The following is a 24797-nucleotide window of genomic DNA, read 5'->3' as shown; positions in this document are numbered from 1 at the left end:
GCTCTCCAGAGTATTTCTGTTCTAACCCATGTTCCAACCAATGAGAAATTAGATATATAACCCTAACCCCTAACCCATATATTGATCTGGTAGTGCCAATCTGTGGGGCTGCTTTGTCCTGGATGGTGTTGAGCTTCTTGAGTGGTTTTGAAGTTGCACCCATGCAGGCAAGTGGAGAGTATTCCCTCACACTCCTGACTTGTGCCTTGTAGATGGTGGACAGGTTTTGGGGGCGGGCGGCGTCAGGAGGGCCTTACTCATCACAGAGTTCCTTACCTCTGACCTCTCTTGTAGCAATAGTGTGACAGGTGGAGTTAAATATTGGTTAATGGTGACTCCTGGATGTTGATAGTGGGGGATTCAGTGATGTTAACGTCGTTGAATGTCGAAGAAAGCGGGAGAGAGGGGTTGAAATCTCAGAACGTCCCAAAGAGTGTCACAGTCAATGGCTTACTATTTGAAGCATATTCATTGTAGGAAATTCAGCAGCCAATGTGCACACAGCAAGCTCCCACAGACAGTGAGGAGATAAATTACAAGATAATCTGCTTCAGTGATGTTGGCTAAGGGATGAATATTGGCCCTGGACCCTCCAAATAATCCTTCTGTTCTTTTTCAAATAATGCCATGGGAGCCCTCACATTCACCTGAAAGCAGCCAGGGTTTCAGTTCAAAATATCATCGGCAAGATGATACTGCCATTGTCAACCGGGATTATATGCTCTAGTCTTGAGAATGAGTTTGCCTTCAAAGTTGGGGTGGGGGGAGGATGGGGGGGGGTGGTAAGAAATGGCAGAAAATATTGGTTCAGCTGGCACGATGATGTGATGTGTTTTTCTATGATGACATGATGGAGATTAAATTTTATTTCATATGTCCTTTTTAGATAAAGATGAATGCAACATGGGAGCTAAAAGGATCTGTGGTGACTTTACCACTTGTTACAACACGTTTGGTGGTTATTACTGTACGTGCAATGAAGGATACAGACCATCGAACAATAAGGAGTATATGGAGTCATTCACTCCCAATGATGGAACTCAGTGTGCAAGTAAATACATTGATTATCAACCAGTTTCATTTTTTTTGGGAGTGAATTTATGTTTTTGATTTGCGGGAAAGAAAAAGGAATCCATTGGGACGTTGGTTGTAGGTCGAAAAAGTCAAATTGCCAATTTCCTGTTGCAAACGTGAAACCATTTTGGCAAAAATGAATGGAATAGTTTTTAGGAATACATTTGCATCTGAACAATATTATATCTGGAGTGCCCTCACAGAGAGCTGACACAATCACGATGGGGTGAAGGGGGCAGCCATTTTATGATTCTGTCTGAGGAGACAGTCTGGGGCGTAAGTCTACCATTTACCTTCCTTCCTGAGAGCTGGGCTCAGCTCTGTGCCAGTCCAAGGAGATGAAAGCCTCTGGTCTCCGATGGTTGAAGGGGTCCTGTGTAAATTGAGTTTATGCAGTCCCAAGCCAATCCCTCGCCAGTATGAACCCACTGTGTATAACGGCCAAGTAACTTGCCAGAAGATAGTGAGAGATAGCTGGTGCAGGAAATGAATAAATATCGCAATGTAATAATAAGGGGGGGGGGGGGGGGGGGGCATTACTGTTAGAAGGGTAAAATAGCGGCGGCAAATTATTAAGAACTTGAGAGTAAAGATGGAATGGAGGGCGGTCATTAGTTTACACGAGAAGCTGACTCCACACCTTTGGATGAGGACCAGCACTGAATGGCAGCACGGTAGCATTGTGGATAGCACAATGGCTTCACAGCTCCAGGGTCCCAGGTTCGATTCCGGCTTGGGTCACTGTCTGTGCGGAGTCTGCACATCCTCCCCGTGTGTGTGTGGGTTTCCTCCGGGTGTTCCGGTTTCCTCCCACAGTCCAAAGATGTGCAGGTTAGGTGGATTGGCCATGATAAATTGCCCCTTAGTGTCCAAAATTGCCCTTAGTGTTGGGTGGGGTTACTGGGTTATGGGGATAGGGTGGAGGTGTGAGCTTGGGTCGGGTGCTCTTTCCAAGCCGGTGCAGACTCGATGGGCCGAATGGCCTCCTTCTGCACTGTAAATTCTATGATCTATGAATGAGGAAGACAATTGAGAAGCCACAATAAGTGCTGTCCAGGCAATGGGAAGGAATATTCATCAAAGAGACGGGAAACTTGAGAGGGCGGAGTGTCCGCGATGGATTGTGGAGGGGGATGCGGAGATCAACAATATAAAAACAGCAGAGAGCATAAAGAGAGACAATGAGTGAAATAAATGTCGGGTGAAGAGCTGAACTTGGATTTAATCCCACCATGTTTGTTCAGCCTATCACCCTCGCTGTGTAGCCACATGCATGAATGATAGTTACATGAGGATGTATTGAAATGTGGCTGATTTGAGTTTGCTGAAACCAGGCTATTTGACCCAACTGCTTCATGCTGCACACAAACCTTCTCTCACTCCTCTTTATCTGACGATTAGCTTCTCCTTTTACTCCTTTTACTCCTTTCACCTTCACATGTTATCCATCTTCCTCTTACAGGCATCTCTGCTTGTCACTCCCTGTGAGAGCGAGTTCCACATTCACCCCACTCCATTGGGAAGAGTCCTGATTGGAATTATTAGTGACACTCTTATGTTTGAACCTTCTCAAGTGGAAAATTACGTCTCTATGACCACCTTGGTGAACCTTTATTTTAAAAAAAAAAATCTTTTTATTGGCATTTCTCATATTTCTAAACAGTTGTATAGCTGACATTATGTTTCTCTTGCCCGCGCTAATTTACTTTATTGTACAGAGAGTTGGTGAACCTTTATAATGTTAAAGATCTTTTTTAATCCGTCACTTGACATCAACACATGTTCACTTTGTAGCTGAGGGGGCAGTGTACACTGCCCACCATTGTTCTGCCACCCACACATCCTAATCTCTTTCTGTGCCACTATCAGCTCCCTTCTTAACCTTAGTCACCTCCATTTGCATTCCTTTTATCTTCTGTCCTCGACACTTTTGACTATCTCCATCTATCGCTGGCCCCCAACGAGCCCCCACCCCTCCATGCTCCCCCCCCCCCCGCCCCCCCCCCCCCCCCGCTGCAGTATAAATCTGACCCCATTTCCAGTTCTCCCCATCTTTGACAAAGAGTCATCCAGACTCGAAACGTTAGCTTCCTTCTCTCTCTCATAGATGATGCCAGACCTGCTGAGATTGGCCAGTGTGTTCTGTTTCTTGACCCTCACCTCACAGTCTGGCCTATATATGACCCCAGACCCACAGCAATGTGGTTGACTCTTAACTACCCTCTGACATGGCTGAGCAAACCATTCAGTTCAAGGGCAATTAGGGATGGACAACAAGTCAACAAATCTGGCCTTGCCAGCGACGCCCACATCCCATGATGAATAATTTAACAAAAAATAATGATTATGAATGGACAACACTGTCTGATTTATTTTGCTCCCCACATCACTCCAAATTGAACTGCAGTATCCCATAAGACTGGCAACCACGAAGTAGATCAACAAATAAACAGTTTCTGAAGGTAAGTAACTATTTGCAGAGAGTGAGATAAAGACGACTGTACTCTGCCACTCCAGACTCCAGACTGACAAAGAAAACCTGAGCTCTGCCCAGGATCTGGGCCCTCCGACCCGATGGGCCGAATGGGTGACATGAGCCTCTGAGAACTTGCCCCTAAAGTGCCACGCTGCCACAGGAACCCAGGTGCTGATGATAGGACCACCGTTAGTACCCAGGATGAGATAGAAAGATCAATGTCAATAACAACATATTTATCCACCTTTGACATAGCAAAACATCCCAAGGTGTTACCCCGCAGTAAAACCTGTTGGCATTCAGCCACAGAAGGAGATACAGGCGGTGATTCAATGGACTGAAGTTAACGTCCACTGTCGGGCACATTTAGCAGGGTGTTTCCTGGTGGCTGCAGTGCATTGGAATATCCCGCTATCCAACACCACGTTGCCCTTTCTTTGGCCTGGGCGAGATGTCTCCCCACCTCGCTGGGATTTCCTGTTGCCAGCTTCAGCTTCAGCAGGAAAGCCTCCTCGCTGGTCAGGGCACCATTCTGTCCAGAAGCCCCTACTTCACCCCCCCCTCCACTTTATTGACCCGCTCACCCCCCCCCCCCCCTAACTTTGGGGAGGCCCAGGCCATGGCAAGGCCCACCCTGGCCTGAACCCTGGCAGTGCCAACCTGGCACCTGGACACGCTGATCGTGCCACCTGGGCACCCTGGCAGTACCAGGGTGGCAGGTTTGCAATGTCAAGGAGTCCAGCTGCCAAGGGGGGGGGGGGTGCCAGGGTGCCACCCTGTCCCGTCTCTGGCCAATTTGGCGTTTCCAATGGCCTGGGAGACCCGCCCAGGTGCCATTACACTTGGTGCACGTTAGTGTGGACCAGCACGAGACAGAGCCCAGGCGAGGTCTCCGGGGCGCCCAGATTGACTCGACGCCCGGGTATTTAAATAAGCAATGAGGCTCAATTCAATATTCAGTCTGTATCTCCCCAGTGAGGGCAAGATCCAGATTGCACCGGGCAGAGCGAGTCGGGTGACCCCCGATCAACCCGGCGCCCGATTTGGGGATTGCTGATTCCCCCGTTGCACCCGGATCTGCACCGGTGACAATGGGGCCGCTGAATCGCGGCAACAGTGTCAGGGTAGATTCTGAAAGCTCCGTCAACGAAGCAGGTTTTAAAGTGCCTTGTGTTGGATGGGAGAGAGTTCACAAGGTGGAGAACGTTATGGATAAATTCCAAGTCTGTCGGGGGGAAGACAGGAGACCAGACAGGAGAGCATTGGAATAGTCAAGTCCAAAAGGTAACAGTCATAGATGAGGCTTCATCGGAAGCAGATGAGCTGAGCCTGGGGGAATCAGACCATATTGCGGAGGTGGAGGTAGGTGATCTTGGTGTTGGTGTGGATTAGAACCTCACCTTGAGATCAAACACATGACCGAGGCAGCAAACGGGTCTGACCAAGCTTCAGGAGAGAATAAAATTGAGCTACATTGACTTATTTTTCTTTTAATTTTTGTTTCCAATTAAGGGGCAATTTAGCGTGGCCAATCCACCTAGCCTGCACATCTTTGGGTTGTGGGGGTGAAACCCACGCAAACACGGGGAGAATGTGCAAACTCCGCACGGACAGTGACCCAGAGCCGGGATCGAACCTTGGGACCTCGGCGCCGTGAGGCAGCAGGGCTAACACTGTGCCACTGTGCCGCCCAATTAAGCTACATTGATATAGCTCCTGTCATAACCTCAGGATGGACCGAAGCGATTTATAGCCCATTATTTGATTCACCTTTGCAATGTTGTAAATGGACAGTTAAGAGGTCTCAGGGGTTGAGCTGCTCAGGGTGTGAGGTATTGAGCCACAGCGAGGAGCTTCAGGCAGGACGGTGTGTGTGAGTTTAAGCTATGGAAGAATATGGCATCTCATGGATGTGTTGCTGCATGTCAGTATTCTTGTTTTCTCAGTACATTAGCAGTGGAACGAATCAACAGTTCCTCTGACAGTGAACACCCAGGATTGTGTTGCGTGAATCAATTTGAGCAATTAGCCAAAAATTCATTGATATGGCGATATCTTTAAAGTCTCATATTAGGCATCTAAGCATCCAATATGGCGGGTAATTTGGAGACTGTGCATGGTGATGTTTGAGGAATTGTTTGTCGGGGGGAGGAGGGTGGCGATGGGGGAGGGGTGAAAGGGGGGAAAATTGCACAAACTGTATAATCGTGGGGGTGTTGGCAATGTTTCTGATTTATAGTTTTGTACTTTTGAATGTGTTTGTGTGATGTTCTTTGATTATGCCTATATTGAATCTTGATGCGGTAATGTCAACAAAGAACATGAGACTTTGTTTTGCTATTTATTACTAAAACTACTCTAAAGGATTACTATAATGCCTAAGATTAATACAGTTGGAAATAATGGCCTCACACTAACTTACACTAAGATACTACAGAGCTACTCTGATATGCGACTGCTATCAACTCCTCACTAATACCTTCTTCTTGAACACATGGTGTGTCCGGGTCACATACCTGCATACTCATACCACCTGTTGGTTGGATGCTAGAACTACAACAGTAAAACATATAACTTATAATACACAGACAGATGATGATCTACTCGTATTATATACAGATGGTAGTCCACCTATCATCACAGTTAGGAATAAAGTACATTTAGAAAAGATATGGCGGGCAATGAGTTTTCATGGCTCCCAACCAGCTCTCCACTTCCCTTCCAATTGTCCTCCCCTTAAAACAAACTCAATCCCACCTCCCTCTCTCCTTCACTCCCAGCCACACCTCCTCTCTGCAACCCTCCCCTCCTCCAGCACCAGCCAGAAGGCCCGAGGACCCCAACTTAGTCCCTGTGGAACTCCTGAGCTGCTACGCAATGGCCGACTGCAACACGACGATCAAGCCCGAGGCCCAATTTCAGGTGATTCTCTGCTCATTTCCGACTGGAACACAGGCTGCTTTGAATTCACACCCCTAAACATAACCTCACGCTAGTGCTGTACAACCTCAACGTGGCAAATATTTAACGGAGATAATAGTCTGTTTACACACTATGTGCAATACACCAAATTCTGAACTAACGTGGCTGTGTCTCCTCAGTTGTTGACTGTGGATCACCACCAGCGTTACTGAACATGGCGTCACATCCACCAGTTAACACAACCTATGGGAGAGCTGTTGTGTACCACTGCCAGGTTGGCTACGTGCGTGTGAGAGGAAACGGCACATCGATCTGCTCTGCCCAGGGCCAGTGGGAAGGAGCAAACCTGGAATGTGAAGGTCGGTGCTCCGGGAATGTTTCCAAACTCCGGTTCCACTATGACTAAATATAAACTACATTCTTTTTTGAAATGTTTTTATTGAAGCTTTTACTCGTTGTTCATTATACAAGCAGTAAGGGTAACTGTGCCAATTACAATGTATATATCTATTTCCTTTGTGTCGGCCTCCCCCACGTCCCCTTCCCTCGTTGTTTCAGGGTCTGTTCCTGGGCCCTACCTGTACAATAGCTAGATATTCATTATGTACACGTGGGCGGTGCCCTCCACCCCCTTTTGTTGTTGGGCCTACCGCCCCCCCCTCCCCCCCCTGGGGTGGGGGTGGGGAATTCCTTTTCCGGTGTTCTTGTTCTTAGCTCTCTGGCCTCTGTGACGTTGGTGAGTGGCCGCCATCCTCTGACCCTTGGATCTTCTCCAAAGAAGGCCGTCCAGGACCCGACAAGTCTGGGGCAAGCCCAGAACATGTGGGCGAGGTTGGCCGAGCCTCCCTGGCACCGTTCACATTTATCCTCCATCTCCGGGAAGAACCTGCTCATTCGGGATCTGGTCAGGTGCGCTCTGTGCACCACTTTCAGTTCCTTGAGGCTAAGCCTTTGGTCATCTCACCTCATATTTCCTTATGGAAATCTGACACATTTTGTTTTACTTAAAAAAAAAATTTTTTTTTTACAGCACCCAATTCCTTTTTTTCAATTAAGGGGCAATTTAGCGTGGCCAATCCACCTGCACATCTTTGGGTTGTGGAGATGAAACCTACGAAGACACAGGGAGAATGTGCAAATTCCACACGGACAGTGACCTGGGGCCAGGATCGAACCCGGGTCCTCGTAGCCGTGAGGCAGCAATGCTAACCACTATGCCACCGTGCCGCTTCTACATTTTGTTTTAAAATGCTCCTCTGAAGCACCGTGGAATGTTTTAATACATCAAAGGCTCTATATAAATATAAGTTGTGTCAGGAAAACAAAGACAGTTTTAAGGGATTTATACCTGAATCGGTAAACATTAGAAATAAAGTATCGTTTTGAGTGGGTTTAATTTAATGTTCTGGTGCCCGGAAAGATAAAACCAATAGTTGGTTTAAGCTTGACAAAGGTGTTTGTATGTGTTGGGGTTGATTAAGTTCCAACTGTGTTTCCATTGTGCTGAGAGAGGGCTATGGTGTGTAGAATTAAATAAACCAGCGGTGGCTACTTAGCAACTGGGGCCTTGTGAGGTAGAGAAGCTTTTAAGTTTTAGTTTAACTAATTGGATTGCAGTTGGATATACGTAGTGAGAGAGAAGGCAGCTCCCTCAGCTCTGCTAGAAGTGGGTAGTTTAGAAGGTTAGAGAGGGAACATCTCTATTAGTTTTACTAGAGGAAAAGCCATACCATGGAGTAATGGTTAAGAAAATAAGTGCAGAGATCTGAAGAGCAATTTCTTAAAGAAACTAGAGAAAGAAAGAGAAGTGTCCAAGAGATCTGGAGTTAAGTGAACAGACACCAAGGTATGGTTCAGAAGAATTCAAGGAAGAGCAAACAAAGTGTTCTGAGTTAAAGAGACAATTGCAGTTACAAATGTTAAAGTAGAACAGCAGACTTCAGAGCTAACTGAAACATTTGCTGTCATTTTAATACAGTCTGGGAATCGAGAGTTAAAGCAATTGTGAGCAGCTTGCACAGCAGTCAAGACAAATAAACCTTAATGGGGTTGATGTAAAATCCTGGACTGGATTTCCTGTTAAAGGTGGAGTGGTAGCTTTGTTCAAAAGTGTAATTTCAAAAACCTGATCTGGATTTCGGAATGCAAACCACCAAGGGAAAGTATAATTATGAAAGAAGGTTTTGAAACAGGTTTTTGGGAGTGGAGTTTGGAAACTCTCATGTGAATATCATCTGGGGGGATTTTGAGGAGACACAAACATTTTTTTAAAAACAGGTATGTTATTCCATACTTATTCAAAAAGTTACAAAGCATAAATAATCCGGGGAACACACTCCCCAACTCACAATATCCTGTACGACCTACATTCCAAAGGGTCTTTCCCTTTCTTTGATATTAGCATAATCGTCGCCTGTGTCATTGCGTCTGGCACCACCCCCTTCTCCTCAGCCTCACTAAATTCCCCCAGTAAATGCAGTGCCAGCACCGCTGTAAACGCCTTGTAAAATTCCGTCGAGTAACCGTACGGCCTTGGGGCCTTCCCCAACTTCATCCCTCTTATACTCTCCACCACCTTCCTCAGCCCTAAAGGCTCCTCTACCTGCCTCCTCCCCTCATCCAGCTGCAGAAATTCCAGTCCGTCTAAAAACCACCCATGTCCCCATCCTCACTCCCCCCTGTGGAGAATTCCGCACCTTTGGGGGCTAGGCCCGCGCCGGAGTGGTTGGCGCCACACCGACTGGCGGCAAAACCGGCACCAACGGCCTTTGACGCCCGCCGGCCGGCGTTGGGGCTGGCCGAAAGGCCTTCACCGGTTTGCGCATGCACCGGCTACCGCTGACGTCACCACCGGCGCATGCGCGGTAGAGGGGTTCTCTTCCGCCTCCGCCATGATGGAGGCCGTGACGGCGGCGGAAGAAAAAGAGTGCCCTCAGGGCACTGGCCCGCCCGCCGATCGGTGGGCCCCGATCGCGGGCCTGGCCACCGTGGGGGCACCCCTGGGGTCCGATCGCCCCGTGCCCCCCTCAGGACCCTGGGGCCCGCTTGCACTGCCAATCCCGCCGCCACCAAAGGTGGTTGAAACCACGGCGGTGGGAGAGGCCTCTTGGCAGGGGGCTCGCCGATCGGCACGCCGCGATTCCCGCCCCCGCCAATTCCCGCGTGGAGGAGAATTCCAGCCACGGCGGGGGCGGGATTTTCGCCGGTCCCGGGCGATTCTCCGACCCTGCGGGGGGGGGTCGGAGAATTTCGCCCCTTGTGTCGCCTCCCATGATCACATGATGTGCGGCCAAGTCCAGGATACAAGACATTCACAAACATTCACCTGGGATTCAGAGAGTATTTTTTAAAATATAAATTTAGAGTGCCCACTTAATTTTTTCCAATTAAGGGACAATTTAACGTGGCCAATCCACCTACCCTGCACATCTTTGGGCTGTGGGGGCAAAACCCACGCAGACACGGGGAGAATGTGCAAACTCCACACGGACAGTGACCCAGAGCTGGGATCAAACCTGGGACCTCGGCGCCGTGAGGCTACAGGGCTAACCCACTGGGCCACCGTGCTGCCCCGGGATTCAGAGTGTATTTGACCACAGCCAATCTGTGTGCTTAAAGGCTTTCTGTTAAAGGGGCCATTGTAGATTTAAATGTTTTTGTAATCCATGTCAATCCTAAAATGTCTGTGTAATTGTAAAGCGAAAGGAAAAATAAAGGCATGTTGTATTATAATCCAATGTTTCATGTTTAATAAATGCTTTTTGTCTTGTTGTTAAGACTAATTTGTGTTCCCAGTGATTCCGTTGTTCACATTTTATTAAAAAAAGTAAAAGTTGCAAACTAGGGTTCCATTCTGGGATCAAGCTGTTCAGTTATAACTTCAACTGGGATCGTAACAATTGTTTTAGTTCTCAGTTAGAAAATGCAACTTGCAGCTGGCAGCAACTCGTGCAGAACAGGAAGATCCCGAGAGGATCGTCAACATTAGCTTTATCTCGTCCTACTGTTAAATTATCTTAACTAATATCTTTTTATGTGTCGTTTCAGCTGTTGACTGTAAATCACCACCAGTGTTACTGAACACAGTGTCATATCGAGCAGTTAATACGACCTATGGGAGTACGGTTGTATATTACTGCCAGGTTGGCTATGTGCGTGTGAGAGGAAACAACACATCGATCTGTTCGGCCCTGGGCCAGTGGGAAGGAGCAAACCTGGAATGTGACGGTGAGTGCTCCAGAACGCTTTCGAACCCCAGTTAAACTGAGACAAGAAGCTGAATTTTCTGCTGTGGGTCAATCCTGGTGCGTTGACAGGATCCTTGCGGTAGCAGATAATTAACAGGAGGATGCCGGCCCCAGTCCAGGAGCTGCTGGCCCAATCAGAGGGACGTCTGCTTAGCAGCTGAGGCAGTGTCACCAGGAGTGGCGGCCATTACTGCAGCTGCAAATTGATGGCCTTGAACAACCAGTATGCGTTTATGTGGGAAGCTGGGCAGGCGCCCTCTGGTGATTGGTGGGAGGGGTATTTGCGATACACCAGGTACTATCTGGTGATTGGTGGGAGGGGTATTTGCGATACATCAGGCAACCTCTGGTGATTGGTGGGGGGGGGGGGGGGTATTTGCGATACATCAGGCAACCTCTGGTGATTGGTGGGAGGGGTATTTGCAATACATCAGGCACTTTCTGGTGATTGGTGGAAGGGGTATTTGCAATACACCAGGTACTATCTGGTGATTGGTGGAAGGGGTATTTGCGATACATCAGGCAACCTCTGGTGATTGGTGGGAGGGGTATTTGCAATACACCAGGTACTATGTGGTGATTGGTGGGAGGGGTATTTGCGATCTACCAGGAACTATGTGGTGATTGGTGGAAGAGGTATTTGCGATACATCAGGCAACCTCTGGTGATTGGTGGGGGGGTATTTGCGATACACCAGGCACTATCTGGTGATTGGTGGGGGGGTATTTGCGATACACCAGGCACTATCTGGTGATTGGTGGAAGAGGTATTTGCGATACATCAGGCAACCTCTGGTGATTGGTGGGGGGTATTTGCGATACACCAGGTACTATCTGGTGATTGGTGGGGGGGTATTTGCGATACACCAGGTACTATCTGGTGATTGGTGGGAAGGGTATTTGCGATACACCAGGTACTATCTGGTGATTGGTGGGGGGGTATTTGCGATACACCAGGTACTATCTGGTGATTGGTGGGAAGGGTATTTGCGATACACCAGGCACTATCTGGTGATTGGTGGGAAGGGTATTTGCGATACACCAGGTACTATCTGGTGATTGGTGGGGGGGTATTTGCGATACACCAGGTACTATCTGGTGATTGGTGGGAGGGGTATTTGCGATACACCAGTAGTGTCGATGATTTTAAAAATTATTTTATGGGATGTGGCTATCACTGACAAGGACAACATTTGTTGTCCGTTTATAATTACGCTTGAACTGAGTGACTTTCATGGCCATGGGGTAGTTAAGAGTCAACCACATGGTGTGAAAGGCTTTGTTTTAATGAAAATCTTTTGTTCCATCTTAAAAACCACCTTTGTTCCTGAACTATTGCAATAGCCCCTATGTTTCTTCTGTAATGGCTGATTTTGAAGCATACATTATATCTGATGCCGTTTACTCATAGAAATGTCTTCTGTAATGACAACAATATTTGTCCCTGGGGGAGGTTCACCCAGGAGTTAGTGCAGGGTGACCAGGAATGTATCAACATTTACAGGAGGTCCCCCCGTGTGCAAAGGGGTTTGAACACAGGTTGCGGGACAAGGAATTCAGTGCTGCTGTGCATCGCAAAATGTTTTCAACATTCCGAGGGTTGAAACTGATCATTGTCAGTACGTTGGTGCTCCGACTATCTGTTATAGAAGAGAAAGACAGACTTGCATTTCTCTAGCACCTTGCACAAACTTACAAATGTCCCAAAACGCCACAGCCAATGAAGCTCTTTTCCAAAGTGTTGCAATGTAGGAACCATGGCGGGAACTTGGCACACAGGAAGATCCCACCGATGGCAGTATGATAATGACCAGATAACCTGTCTTTAATGGTGTTACGTTAACTATAAATGTTAGCTGGGGCACCAAGGCGAACTCCTGTGTCCTTCACAAATTACCATGGGATCTTTCCTGCTCATCTGTGAGGGCAGAAGGGCGGTTCGCTGGCACGCTCCCAGTAATGTAGTGCAGTGTTCTTCAAACTTTTTTTCCGGGGACCCATTTTTACCAACCGGCCAACCTTCGGGACCCAACCTGGCTGACCTTCGTGACCCACGACCTCCGACCTTCATGACCCACGCCGGCCGACCTGCACGACCCACGCCGGCCGACCCTCCCGACACCCGCCCGCGACCCACCTGCGGGTCGCGCCCCTGACTTTGAAGAACATTGCACTAGTGTGTCAGTCATGCGTTGAAGATGAACATTTACTCTGTAGTATTTCTCTACCCCAAGGTAGTTTACAATGTATTGGGCTTGTTATAAACTTTAATGCAAGAAACATGGCTTTTAATTTAATTTGAATTTTATCCACAATTTGTGTCTCCTCAGTTGTCGACTGTAGATCACCACCAGCTTTACTGGACACGGTGCCATATCCACCGGTTAACAGAACCTATGGGAGTGCTGTTGTGTACCACTGCCAGGTTGGCTATGTGCGTGTGCGAGGAAACGACACATCGATCTGCTCTGCCCAGGGCCAGTGGGAAGGAGCAAACCTGGAATGTACGGGTGTGTAGTCCAGACTGTTTCTAAGTAAAATAATAGGCGAATAACGTTCCACCCATGATGATATTTGTGGCTTTTTTCTCATCTAATGCGAGTATTGCTGAAAAGAGACGGGTAGCTGAACTTTTTCATCCTGCACTCATCAGGACAAACACAAGAACACCAAATTTCAAAGAACCGCAATAGTTTATGGCACAGGAAAAAATGGCCACTGATCGGTGAGCAAGTCAACTCTGATTTGTTGAGTTGTTGCCAGGGAGGAGCAAGATGGAGCTGTAGAATCAGGAAACTTCCAAGCAATTCAAGAAAGCTGTATGTGGCTGGGGTGGGTGGCAGTGGGGGGTGGGGGGGGGAGTTGAATGTATTCCTTATATAAGATCCTGTTTCGTTTTTAGAATTTGTTTCTCCCTTTGAAATTTGGCATTCTTGTGTTTGCCCTGATGAAAATCTTCGTCAACGTGTCTCTCTTTACAGCAATCTTCCAAGTTCTCACCTAATGTTTCTTCCAATCAGGTCAAACTTCCAGATAACTCCAACATTAATTATTCTTTGTGCTGCAATGAAGGAAGAGAGCAATATAAGTTGAATGGTACGGTGTTAAAGGGGGTGCAGGAACAGAAAGGGATGTATTTTGCAAACCTTTGAAGGAGCTAGGACAGGTCGAGGGGACTCGTTAAAAAGACCCACAGGGGGCCCAGATTCTCCAGTTTTGGAGCTATGTCCAGAGGTTCTGTGGCTTTTTACGTAGGAAAAATCGGTGCCACACCCGCACTGATCCTCTGACGAGCAGCCGCCACCAGAGGGCAGAAGACATTCATTAGAATTGTATCAGAGAGGAAAGGCTTCAGCTGCTTGGAAGAGACTACAGCTACTAGAAAGGTCAGAAGGTTAAGGGCGATATTGGTTCAATATCACCGAGGGTTGTGATGGAATAAACCCTTTTCAGAGGCAGAAAGGTCGATAACCAGAGGACACCGGTTCCAAAAAAACCAGAGGCAACACGTCGATAACCATTTCACGCAGTACGTTATGGGCTGGAACGCACTGTCTGAAAGCAGAGGGGAAATAGATGCAATTATAACTTGCAGAAATGAATTGGATAAATATTTGGAAGGGGGAAATTAGCAAGATTATTGAGGAAACAGCGGAGGAATGAAACTCATAGGCTGCTTTTCAAAGAGCTAGCATATGCACAATGGACCAAAGGGCCTGCTTTTGTGTTATATTATTCTTTGCCTGATTTATGAGGGATGTTTAATGTCAACATGGCTCGGTTGGTAGAACTCCCTCTTCTGATATTATGGGTCCCATTGCAGGTTTGATTACATAGATAGTGGAGTTCTATATTGTCAGAGAAGCTATCTACAAGAAGAAACATTAAACCGTACATCGATTGCATTCTGCACTCTCCAGATTGTCTTTTGGAGACACATAAACAGAAAGGAAATAAATGTGTGGAGTATGAGAGTCATCATCTACTAGCTGGTTTATGATGCAGAACAAGGCCAGCAGCGCGGGTTCAATTCCCGTTCCAGCTTACCCGAACAGGCACCAGAATGTGGCGACTAGGGGCTTTTCACAGTGACTTCATACTTGTGACAATGAAAGATTATTATTATGAAAGCACAAACTGAACTGACATCATTTGGAGAACGTAAAGACTATTATCAGAAAATGGAAAAGCTAATCGCAATAGGCACAATGGGTCGGTGGGTAAATACACCATGTGACGTGGCAAAAGGTGGGCAGCACGGTAGCAGGCAGCACGGTAGCATGGTGGTTAGCATAATTGCTTCACAGCTCCAGGGTCCCAGGTTCGATTCCCGGCTGGGTCACTGTCTGTACGGAGTCTGCACGTTCTTCCCGCGTCTGCGTGGGTTTCCTACGGGTGCTCCGGTTTCCTCCCGCAGTCCGAAGATGTGCAGGTTAGGTGGATTAGTCATGTTAAATTGTCCTTAGTGTCCAAAATTGCCCTCAAGTATTGGGTGGGGTTACTGGGTTATGGGGATAGGGTGAAGGTGTGGGCTTGGGTAGGGTGCTCTTTCAAAGAGCCAGTGCAGACTCGATGGGCCGAATAGCCTCCTTCTGCACTGTAAATTCTATGATCTAAGGTTCCACAGGTCAGGAAGATCCCAGATGTGAACCACAACAATAGCCTTTTGTTTTAATGCAGCTGAATGGTCTTAACTGATGTCTCGTTGCGTCTCCTCAGCCATTGACTGTGGATCACCACCAGCTTTACTGAATACGGTGTCACATCCACCGGTTAACACAACCTATGGGAGCGCGGTTGTGTACCACTGCCAGGTTGGCTATGAGGGTGTGAGAGGAAACGACACATCGATCTGCTCTGCCCAGGGCCAGTGGGAAGGAGCAAACCTGGAATGTGAAGGTGAGTGCTCCAGAAATATTAGCGAGTGAAACGAAGCAGTCCAAGCAGTAACTCCAGAATTTCTTCCACTTGAGTCAAACTTAATGTTTCTTTGTATCTGACGCCACTTGTTTTGAAGGGAATTGATATCTAAATGTATTCTCTTTCACACTTACTACATGTGTCAGAACAATCTCTGGTAGTTCCAGTTTAAGGCTACACGCCACCAACTAACCTATACAACGTCCTGGCAAATATTGATCTTGTTCATTGATTGGATGTGTGCATCACTGGCTCGGCGAGCATTTCGTCCCCATCTCTAATTCCGCTTGAGTAGGTGGTGGTGAGCTGCCTTCTTGAACCCGCTGTAGTCCGTGTGGTGTAGGTACACCCACAGTGCTGTTAGGGAGGGAGTTCCGGGATTTTGACCCAGTGACAGTGGAGAAACAGCAATAGTTCCAAGTCAGGATGATGCCTGACTAGGAGGGGAACCTGTGGATCTTGGTTCCCATGGGCCCGTTGCCCTGGACCGTCTGGATGGTAGAGGTTGCTCGAGGGACCACATTAACTTTCGAGAAATTGAGTAATAACTTTGCTAAATCTAAAATCGTAATGAGAAGCTGCAGTCTTGGGAAATGACACTCACATGGGGTAAATTAAATATTGCAACCTATGCGTCAGTATTAATTCACACGTATGCTGTTTCAAACTTTATTGAAATATTGAGAGCTGTGGGTAAACCTGCAGTTTAGTATGTCAGAAGACGTCTCTATATGCATACATAGGTTAACTATAATTCTTTATTGACCCTTAGAACTATTTGCAAACATACGTAAAAGGTGCGCGTTAGGAGCTGCTTTTTAAAATGATTTCACAGAATGTGGGAGTTCCTGGCTAGACCAGTATTTTTCTTGCCCGTGAGGAGGTGGTGGTGATCTGCTGCTGCAGTCCATGTGGTGTAGGTTAGTGCTGTTAGGGAGGGTCTGGTACACGCAGCTCTGCCCAACACTATACTGATCCTGGGTGGGGCCATGTGCTCTCTGACAGCAATTTATGGGCAATACTGTACTCAGACCCACATTAACCCGACATGTGCCACCACATGTTGTCATTGAAATATTGCAATCTGTGCGCCACTATAATCCATACTTATGCAGTTTCAAACTTTCATGCATTGGAAGGTGTATTGGCCATGAACAATGCGCTGGGTTATGGGCATAGGGTGGGGGGGGGGGGGGGGGGGGGGGGGGGGGGGAGTGGGCTTAGGTTGAGTGCACTTTCAGAGGCTCGGTCCAGGTTCAACGGACAAATGAAATGAAATGAAAATTGCTTATTGTCACGAGTAGGCTTCAAATGAAGTTACTGTGAAAAGCCCCTAGTCGCCAAATTCCGGCGCCTGTTACAGGAATCGAACCGTGCTGCTGGCCTGCCTTGGTCTGCTTTCAAAGCCAGCGATTTAGCCCAGTGAGCTAAACAGCCCTAGGCCTCCTTCTGCACTGTAGGGATTCTATGGTAATGCTGAGCATTAAGTAGATTATTAAAAAAAATAAATACATTTAGAGTACCCAATTCTCTTTTTTTCCAATTAAGGGGCAATTTAGCGTGGCCAATTCACCTACCCTGCACATCTTTGGGTTGCGGGGGCGAAAGCCACGCAGACACGGGGAGAATGTGCAAACCCCACACGGACAGTGACCCAGAGCCGGGATCGAACCTGGGACCTCGGCGCCGTGATTAAGTAGATAAATGAAGCAAAAAAGTCATATTGAAAAGTGCAATGGAATAGGTATCATGCCCCATCCAGTGGCACTGGCCATAGCCCATTTGTATCAGTCTGCTGAAGTATTAGCTTACCTGTATTTAGAATAATATGCCATAAACATCGACTGGAGCAAGAAGAATGTAGGTAAGCAAAGGCCTCGAGAAGGATTTTGTTGCTGAGAAACATATCTGGAAAAATAAAAACGTGCTGCTCACAAAGCTCAAATTGTGGAAGGGATTTCAGACTCTGGAGATTGAAAATTGCGGGTCCTTATTTTCTATTAACATTCGCCTTTCTGTCGATTGGGTGCCATTAGAAAACAGCATGCTGGGAGTTAACAGCTGTTTAAAAGATGCTCTAACTCTGATACCGCTTTAATTCGATAAGAAATCTTTGGTAACCTGATGTGAATGGGTCAGCTGCTTCTTACAGACTCCTGTTACGAGGCAGGATAAGTGAAACATTGTGTATATTTACTCAAGCGGCCTGGAGCTGGATCTACGCCACAATTCCATCATGCTCTGTCTCTCCTCAGCTGTTGAGTGTGGATCCCCTCCAGCCTTACAGGACACAGTGCAATATCCACCAAGGAGCACAACATATGGAGGTACGGCCGCATACCAGTGCCAGGTTGGCTATTTTCATCCGAGAGGGAATGCCACATTAACCTGCTCTGCCCAGGGGCGATGGGAAGGAGCAAATCTGGAATGCAAAGGTCAGCGTTCATTCAACTGGCTTAAACCAAGAGACTGCATAAAGAATGTTCAGTATTCACCCAACATTTCTTTTCACTCTTTTTAAAAAAAAACTTGGAGTACCCAATTACTTTTTTCCAATCAAGGGGCAATTTAGTGTGGCCAATATACCTACCCTAAACATCTTTGGGTTGTGGCGGGTTGAGACCCACGCAGCTAAGGAGAATATACAAACTCCACACGGACAGTGACCCGGGGCTGGGATAGAACCTGGGTCCTTGGCGCCGCGAGTCAGCAGTGCTAACCATTGTGCCGCCCTCTTTTCACTCTTAACAACCCCCCCCCTATGTACTGCCTGTTTAACCTGTCAAATTAACTGTTATAGTCCAGAAAGACAGTTGAAGGATGGAACCGGAGCCAATATTTACACACTGTTTAAAATTTATTTGCAGAGTCACGCTTTGCAAGCATGCAGCTCCTAACCCAATAAACACATATTTAGTTTGTGTAACAGAAGGGAAAATGCTGGAAAATCTCAGCAAGTCTGGCCGCATCTGTAGGGAGAGAAAAGAGTTAACGTTTCGAGTCCGATGACTCTTTGTCAAAGCTAGGTTTGTGTCTTTTATAGAGGGCTTAAGTGAACATGCAATTAATACCAGTAAGGGAGAAATCAGTATTGACATTTGCATATGGTAAATATTATTAACCTTTATGCCGACAACAAGATGAAGGAAAATCCTTCTTCCTGGTCCAACTAATTACATTTACCATTTCAGTTCATGTTCTGTGGCCGCAAAAGAAATGGCAACAGTCTACCAATGATGATTCAAAATTGCTTATTGTGTTGGAACTATCCAACAATTTGAATGGAAGACATACTGACATACAAATCAGGAACAGGAGTAGGCTATTTGACCCCTCAAGCCTGCTCCACCATTTAATAAGGTCATGGTTGATCTGATTGTAGTCTCAACTCCACTCCCCTTCGTACCCCCAATAATCTTTGAGTCCCTTGTTAGTTAAGAATCTATCTACCTTTTGCCTTAAAGATATTCAGTGATTCTGCCTCCACTGCTCTCTGGGGAAGAGAGTTCCTCGAGAAATAGTCTCCTCATCGCTGTCTAAAGTAAGAGACCTCTTATTTTTAAACAGTGACCCACTGGTTCTAGTCTCTCCCACTAGTGAAGATATCCTCTCAGCATCCACCCTGTCAAGTCCCCTTAAATAATACAAGCTTTGAAGTATTACAATGTAAATAATGTAGCAAATGAGGAACTCAGTGCTAAAAAAAATGGAAGCTTTGGTTTATTTTCATGAAATATGAGCAGTGGACTTTATTCCAGAAATGACAAGGCTCAAATGCCAAGAATAGGTTGCTTACTGAAGCATTAATCCAATGTTAGGGCAGCACGGTGGCCTAGTGGTTAGCACAACCGCCTCACGGCGCTGACGTCTCAGGTTCGATCCCTGCTCCGGGTCTCTGTCCGTGTGGAGTTTGCACGTTCTCCCCGTGTCTGCGTGGGTTTCGCCCCCACAACCCAAAAATGTGCAGAGTAGGTGGATTGGCCACGCTAAATTGCCCCTTAATTGGAAAAAATAATTGGCTAATCTAAATTTATAAAAAAAAAAAAAAAAAAATTAATCCAATGTTGAATCTTATTATCATCCTATCCTATGATGGAATCGGCAGGAAGAGCTTGTATTTTTTAAGACAGACCCTAGCTGAGAAATAGAAACTGAGAAAGGAAACTGACCCTCCTGGTTTCTAAGGAAACTAAGACTGAAACTGAGATTGGGAACCAAAACTTCTGTTTGAAACTATATCAAAGGAGACAGAGCCGTTGGAGCTCAGTAGATGATGAGTCCAGTAGTACAGTACAGGCAGGCTGAAGATGAGAGAGCCTAGATCCAGAAGCTAAGGCTAGGCAAATATGCAGTTTCTGCCACTGTTTCCGTTATGTGAATTTAGCAATGGTGGAGCTACGCCTTACAGATTGAATTGCGGAGGTTCTGTAGAAAGGTGCCATTTTAGATGAATACGATGGCTGACTGTTATAATTGGAGATGCATATCAGTGTCGTTTTACTTGCCATATACACAAAGAACTCCGTTTCTCTAATGTTTCTGATATCTTGGTCTCAGTGAAAATCCTTTAACTTTCCTGTTAAAAAACCTGCACAGTACCTTGGGCGTGATTCTCCGCTGGCGGGATGCTCTGTTTTGCCGGAGCCCGGGGGGGTTTTCCGATGGCGTGGGGCTGCCCCACAATGGGAAAACCCATTGACCGGCCGGTGAAATGGAGAATCCCGCCGGTTGGTGAGGCAGAAATGTGGTGCGGCGGGGCGGAGAATCCCGCCCAATATCTCTGAGCCAGCCTGTTGACAGACAGAGATGGGGCATCAAATGGTTCCTAATAAAATGAGCGTGAATTGTGGCTGTTGGGAAAGACAGAGAGACGTTTTCTCTTTTACTGTCTACACAAGCTAGTACTTCAGCAGCTTAATTACTTACCACTTACGCTCTTTTTAAAAAATAAAAATATCCTGTTTCGATGCACCCGTCTTGTCTTCCATCCATCCTTGTCCCAAGGGTTGGCCGTACTATGAACAATATCTCGGCACTGATTTCTAATCTCCGCTGCCCTCACTGCCTGTTCCATTAGAGAGGCCAGTCCACACTCTAACATCATCCACCCACGTCCTCCTTGTACATGTTTCCAGGTGTTTTGCCTCGCGTTTATCCTTTTCCAAACACTCCCCTCCTGTTTGCATCACATCCCACAAATATAAGAGCTTACTTGATATCACTGCCTCAAACAAGCTCCTCTGAAGACCAGTTTTCTCGAGCGCTCGCTTGTTTGTCTGCACGACCATCCATGACACGTGTGATATCTGTCTGAGACCTTTCATTTCCAATGCTCTTATTCAAACCCCGTCGCCCATCCCAATGGCCCAGATTTTGCATCCATGTATTATCACTGACCACACAAGAGCTTTCACCCGGGGCACATGCATTAAATGGTAGCTCTTTGATCCAAGCCAGTGGAAATGTTGCTGAAACGTAACCAATCACTTAAGGTCCTGAGGCCCCCATTGCTGGGATCATGCCCGCAGTGGGATAGGTCAACACCAAGTCATCAAGTGTCCAGCTCCCCCGCAAAATGAGAATTCACCCACGCACTGCCCCCCCCCCCCCCCCCCCCCCCCCCCCGCGTCAGGCATCCAATCGTGGCCTGCCAGGCTATCCCTATCGAGAGCCAGGACTCACCTCTCAGTCCAGGCTCCATCATTGAACGCCTCCTTTGGAGACTGTTGTAGTCCCAAAAGTGGCCACCGTGCCTGGTGGCGCTTCTGGCACAAGGCATCTTCTGGCGTTTCGGTTGGCTGGCAGATCTTGGAGCTGGGCCTTCCTCCCAGGGGGAGGGGGCGGTGACATCAAGCCAAATAAAGGAGCAAATGGCTGTGAGACAAGCCAGCCAGGGGGAGACGCCTAACACTGAGTACAGTAAAAAATCCGCATCTATCCTATCTATTCCATTTATAATTTTATACATTTCTCATAAGATCCCAGCCCCCGCATCCTTCTAAATTCCAACGAGTACAGTCCCAGTCTACTCAACCTCTCCTCGTAATCCAACCCCTTCAGCTCTGGAATTAACCTAGTGAGTCTCCTCTGCACACCCTCCAGTGCCAGTATGTCCTTTCTCAAGTAAGGAGACCAAAACTGAACACAATACTCCAGGTGTGGCCTCACTAACACCTTATACAATTGCAGCAAAATCTCCCTCGTCTTAAACTCCATCCCTCTAGCAATGAAGGACAAAATTCCATTTGCCTTCTTAATCATCTGTTGCACCTGTAAACCAACATTTTGTGACTCATGCACTAGGACACCCAGGTCTCTCTGCACAGCAGCATGTTTTAATATTTTATAATTTAAATAATAATCCCGTTTGCTGTTATTCCTACCAAAATGGATAACCTCACATTTGTCAACATTGTATTCCATCTGCCAGACCCTGGCCCATTCACTTAACCTATCCAAATCCCTCTTCAGCATGGTAGCATTGTGGATAACACAGTTGCTTCACAGCTCCAGGCTCCCAGGTTCGATTCTGGCTTGGGTCACTGTCTGTGCAGAGTCTGCACATCCTCCCCGTGTGTGCGTGGGTTTCCTCCGGGTGCTCCGGTTTCCTCCCACAGTCCAAAGATGTGCAGGTTAGGTGGATTGGCCATGATAAATTGCCCTTAGTGTCCAAAATTGCCCTTAGTGTTGGGTGGGGTTGCTGGGTTATGGGGATAGGGTGGAGGTGTGGACCTTGGGTAGGGTGCTCTTTCCAGGAGCCGGCGCAGACTCAATGGGCCAAATGGCCTCCTTCTGCACTGTAAATTCCATGAAAATCCTCTGCACTTTTTGCTTTACTGCTCATCTTAGTGTCGTCTGCAAACTTGGACACATTGCACTTGGTCCCCAACTCCAAATCATCTATGTAAATTGTGAACAATTGTGGGCCCAGCACTGATCCCTGAGGGACACCACTAGCTACTGATTGCCAACCAGAGAAACACCCATTAATCCCCACTCTTTGCTTTCCATTAATTAACCAATCCTCTATCCATGCTATTACTTTCTATTAATTAACCAATCCTCTATCCATGCTACTACTTTACCCTTAATGCCATGCATTTTATCTTTTGCAGCAACCTTTTGTGTGGCACCTTGTCAAAAGCTTTCTGGAAATCCAGATATGCCACATCCATTGGCTCCCCATTATCTACTGCACTGGTACTGTCCTCAAAAAATTCCACTAAATTAGTTAGGCATGACCTGCCCTTTATGAATCCATGCTGCGTCTGTCCAATGGGACAATTTCCATCCAGATGCCTCGCTATTTCTTCTTTGATGATAGATCCCAGCATCTTTCCTCCTACCGAAGTTAAGCTAACTGGCCTATAATTTCCTGCTTTCTGCCTACCTCCTTTTTTAAACAGTGGTGTCATGATTGCTAATTTCCAATCTGCCGGGACCACCCCAGAGTCTAGTGAATTTTGGTAAATTAACACGAGTGCATTTGCAATTTCCCTATGGAAATTGGCTTCGCTTTGGATGTTAAATTTGCAAATATAGCTAAACGTATTCAACAGTAACTTGGCTTTCTGTCTCTGCAGTTGTTGACTGTAAATCACCACCAGCTTTACTGAACACATTGTCGTATCCATTAGTTACCACAATCTATGGGAGTGCGGTTGTGTACCACTGCCAGGTTGGCTACGTGCGTGTGAGAGGAAACGACACATCGATCTGCTCTGCCCAGGGCCAGTGGGAAGGAGCAAACCTGGAATGTGAAGGTCAGTGCTCCAGGAAGCCTTAGTTTAATTCAGCTTTAGGAATGGTGTGCTGGAGCTTTAACCCCATCTGGGACCTCGAACAGAGACATGCGGGACACAGAATTTGGCGCTGCTCGCCTGAGTGCCAATTCCTGGCCTGCTTCTCACAAGCAGTGGATAGGATATTGACCCATTAAAGGCACATTCACACCTTTAAAGAAGGCCAACTGTGGAAGAGGGGCAGTGGTGAGGGTGCAAGGTGGGGTGGGTGGAAGCTCTCCAGGCAGGCTTAGAGGAACTCCCAGTCAGACACAGGCCACAGCCACAGGCCACCCCTGTGGATGTATAGTCCCACCACTCGCCACCCCACTGCCGTAAAGGCTGGTTTTAATTCGAAGGTTTCGAGAAGGCACCTCCAATTTGAAGCCACCTCTCCCTCACTTACCTGCGAGGGCATTCTGCTCCTCTTCTCTAGTGGGAAGGCCTCCAGCTCCGAAATCCGCTCCATGCTCCAGCCATTAATCGGTCGCTCCTAAGAAAATTGAGTGACTGTTTTTCACACCTTACAGGATTCTGACCCACATTTTAACCTCACGATGGGATTCAGAAGCTTGCAGGGAAAATCCTGCCCCAAAGGTAGATCATATCTCAGGAGTGCAAGCATTTGTTGTGTTTCATCTTGAGTCAAGCCTGCTTGATCCTTCTTGCATTCATTCGTTCTTGTGAGTGTCACATGATGCCATCAGGGTCCAGCTACTCTTAATTGGTTACGGGTTCAAGCCCCAATCAGATTTTGGAGCCTAATGAAGTCCTGCACTGTTGGTGTTGGAAGGGACATGAAAGCTGATGCTTTGTCCACCTATTCAAGTTGTCACTAAAAGTCCCTGGATACTTCAAAAAAAGGTAGAATATTTCCGCTGGTGGCCAGGCCAATATTTGTCCCTTAACCGAGGACATTAACTGGATTGTCAACTCTGTGGGTCTTACCTTCTACAATTTGGCCACCACACTTGCCTGCATAAAAATAACACCAGCACTTCAGAAGTAACATACATTGAAGATGCTGCTTTAAGAGAAAATAAGGAATAATTATAATTCATACAGGGCCTTTCTTGTCCTCAGAACAGCCCTTGAAGCTTTACAGCCAATGAAGTACTTCCGAAGTGTAGTCAACTGTTGGAACGTAGGCAGCCAATTTGCTCACAGCAAGCTCCCACAACCAGCGAAGTGATTTGACCAGATTTTCTTTCTCAAATGCCGGTTGCCGTATAATTTGGACATCGAGGAGAATTCCCCTGCTTCTCTTTTCAAATAGTGCCGCAGGCACTTTGCATCCCCATGAGATAGCAGACAGGGTCTCCTTTTAACGTCTCACCCAGAAGGTGGCACTATCAACCGTGCAGCATTCCTTCAATAA

At 47.0% G+C, this 24797-nt stretch overlaps 1 protein-coding gene across 12 annotated transcripts in view; it reads left to right on the top strand.

Moving 5' to 3' along the window:
• susd1 (sushi domain containing 1) overlaps nucleotides 1-24797 on the top strand; it is a 104251-nt gene that overhangs the window by 5737 nt on the left and 73717 nt on the right. For 7 of the 12 annotated variants that reach the window (XM_038804170.1, XM_038804173.1, XM_038804172.1 and 4 more), the window contains exons 3-9: nucleotides 887-1051; nucleotides 6652-6831; nucleotides 10520-10699; nucleotides 13049-13228; nucleotides 15438-15617; nucleotides 17894-18073; nucleotides 23222-23401. In XM_038804170.1, the coding sequence (XP_038660098.1) occupies nucleotides 887-1051; nucleotides 6652-6831; nucleotides 10520-10699; nucleotides 13049-13228; nucleotides 15438-15617; nucleotides 17894-18073; nucleotides 23222-23401 (1245 nt within the window). The remainder of the gene's footprint in view (nucleotides 1-886; nucleotides 1052-6651; nucleotides 6832-10519; nucleotides 10700-13048; nucleotides 13229-15437; nucleotides 15618-17893; nucleotides 18074-23221; nucleotides 23402-24797) is intronic. The other 5 variants (XM_038804169.1, XM_038804171.1, XM_038804175.1 and 2 more) reach the window with 5 other exon arrangements.

This window comes from Scyliorhinus canicula, chromosome 8 (assembly GCF_902713615.1).
Source record: "Scyliorhinus canicula chromosome 8, sScyCan1.1, whole genome shotgun sequence".
NCBI lineage: Eukaryota > Metazoa > Chordata > Chondrichthyes > Carcharhiniformes > Scyliorhinidae > Scyliorhinus > Scyliorhinus canicula.
The sequence above is the reverse complement of the archived record's forward strand: the minus strand, read 5'-3'. Positions and strand labels throughout refer to the sequence as shown.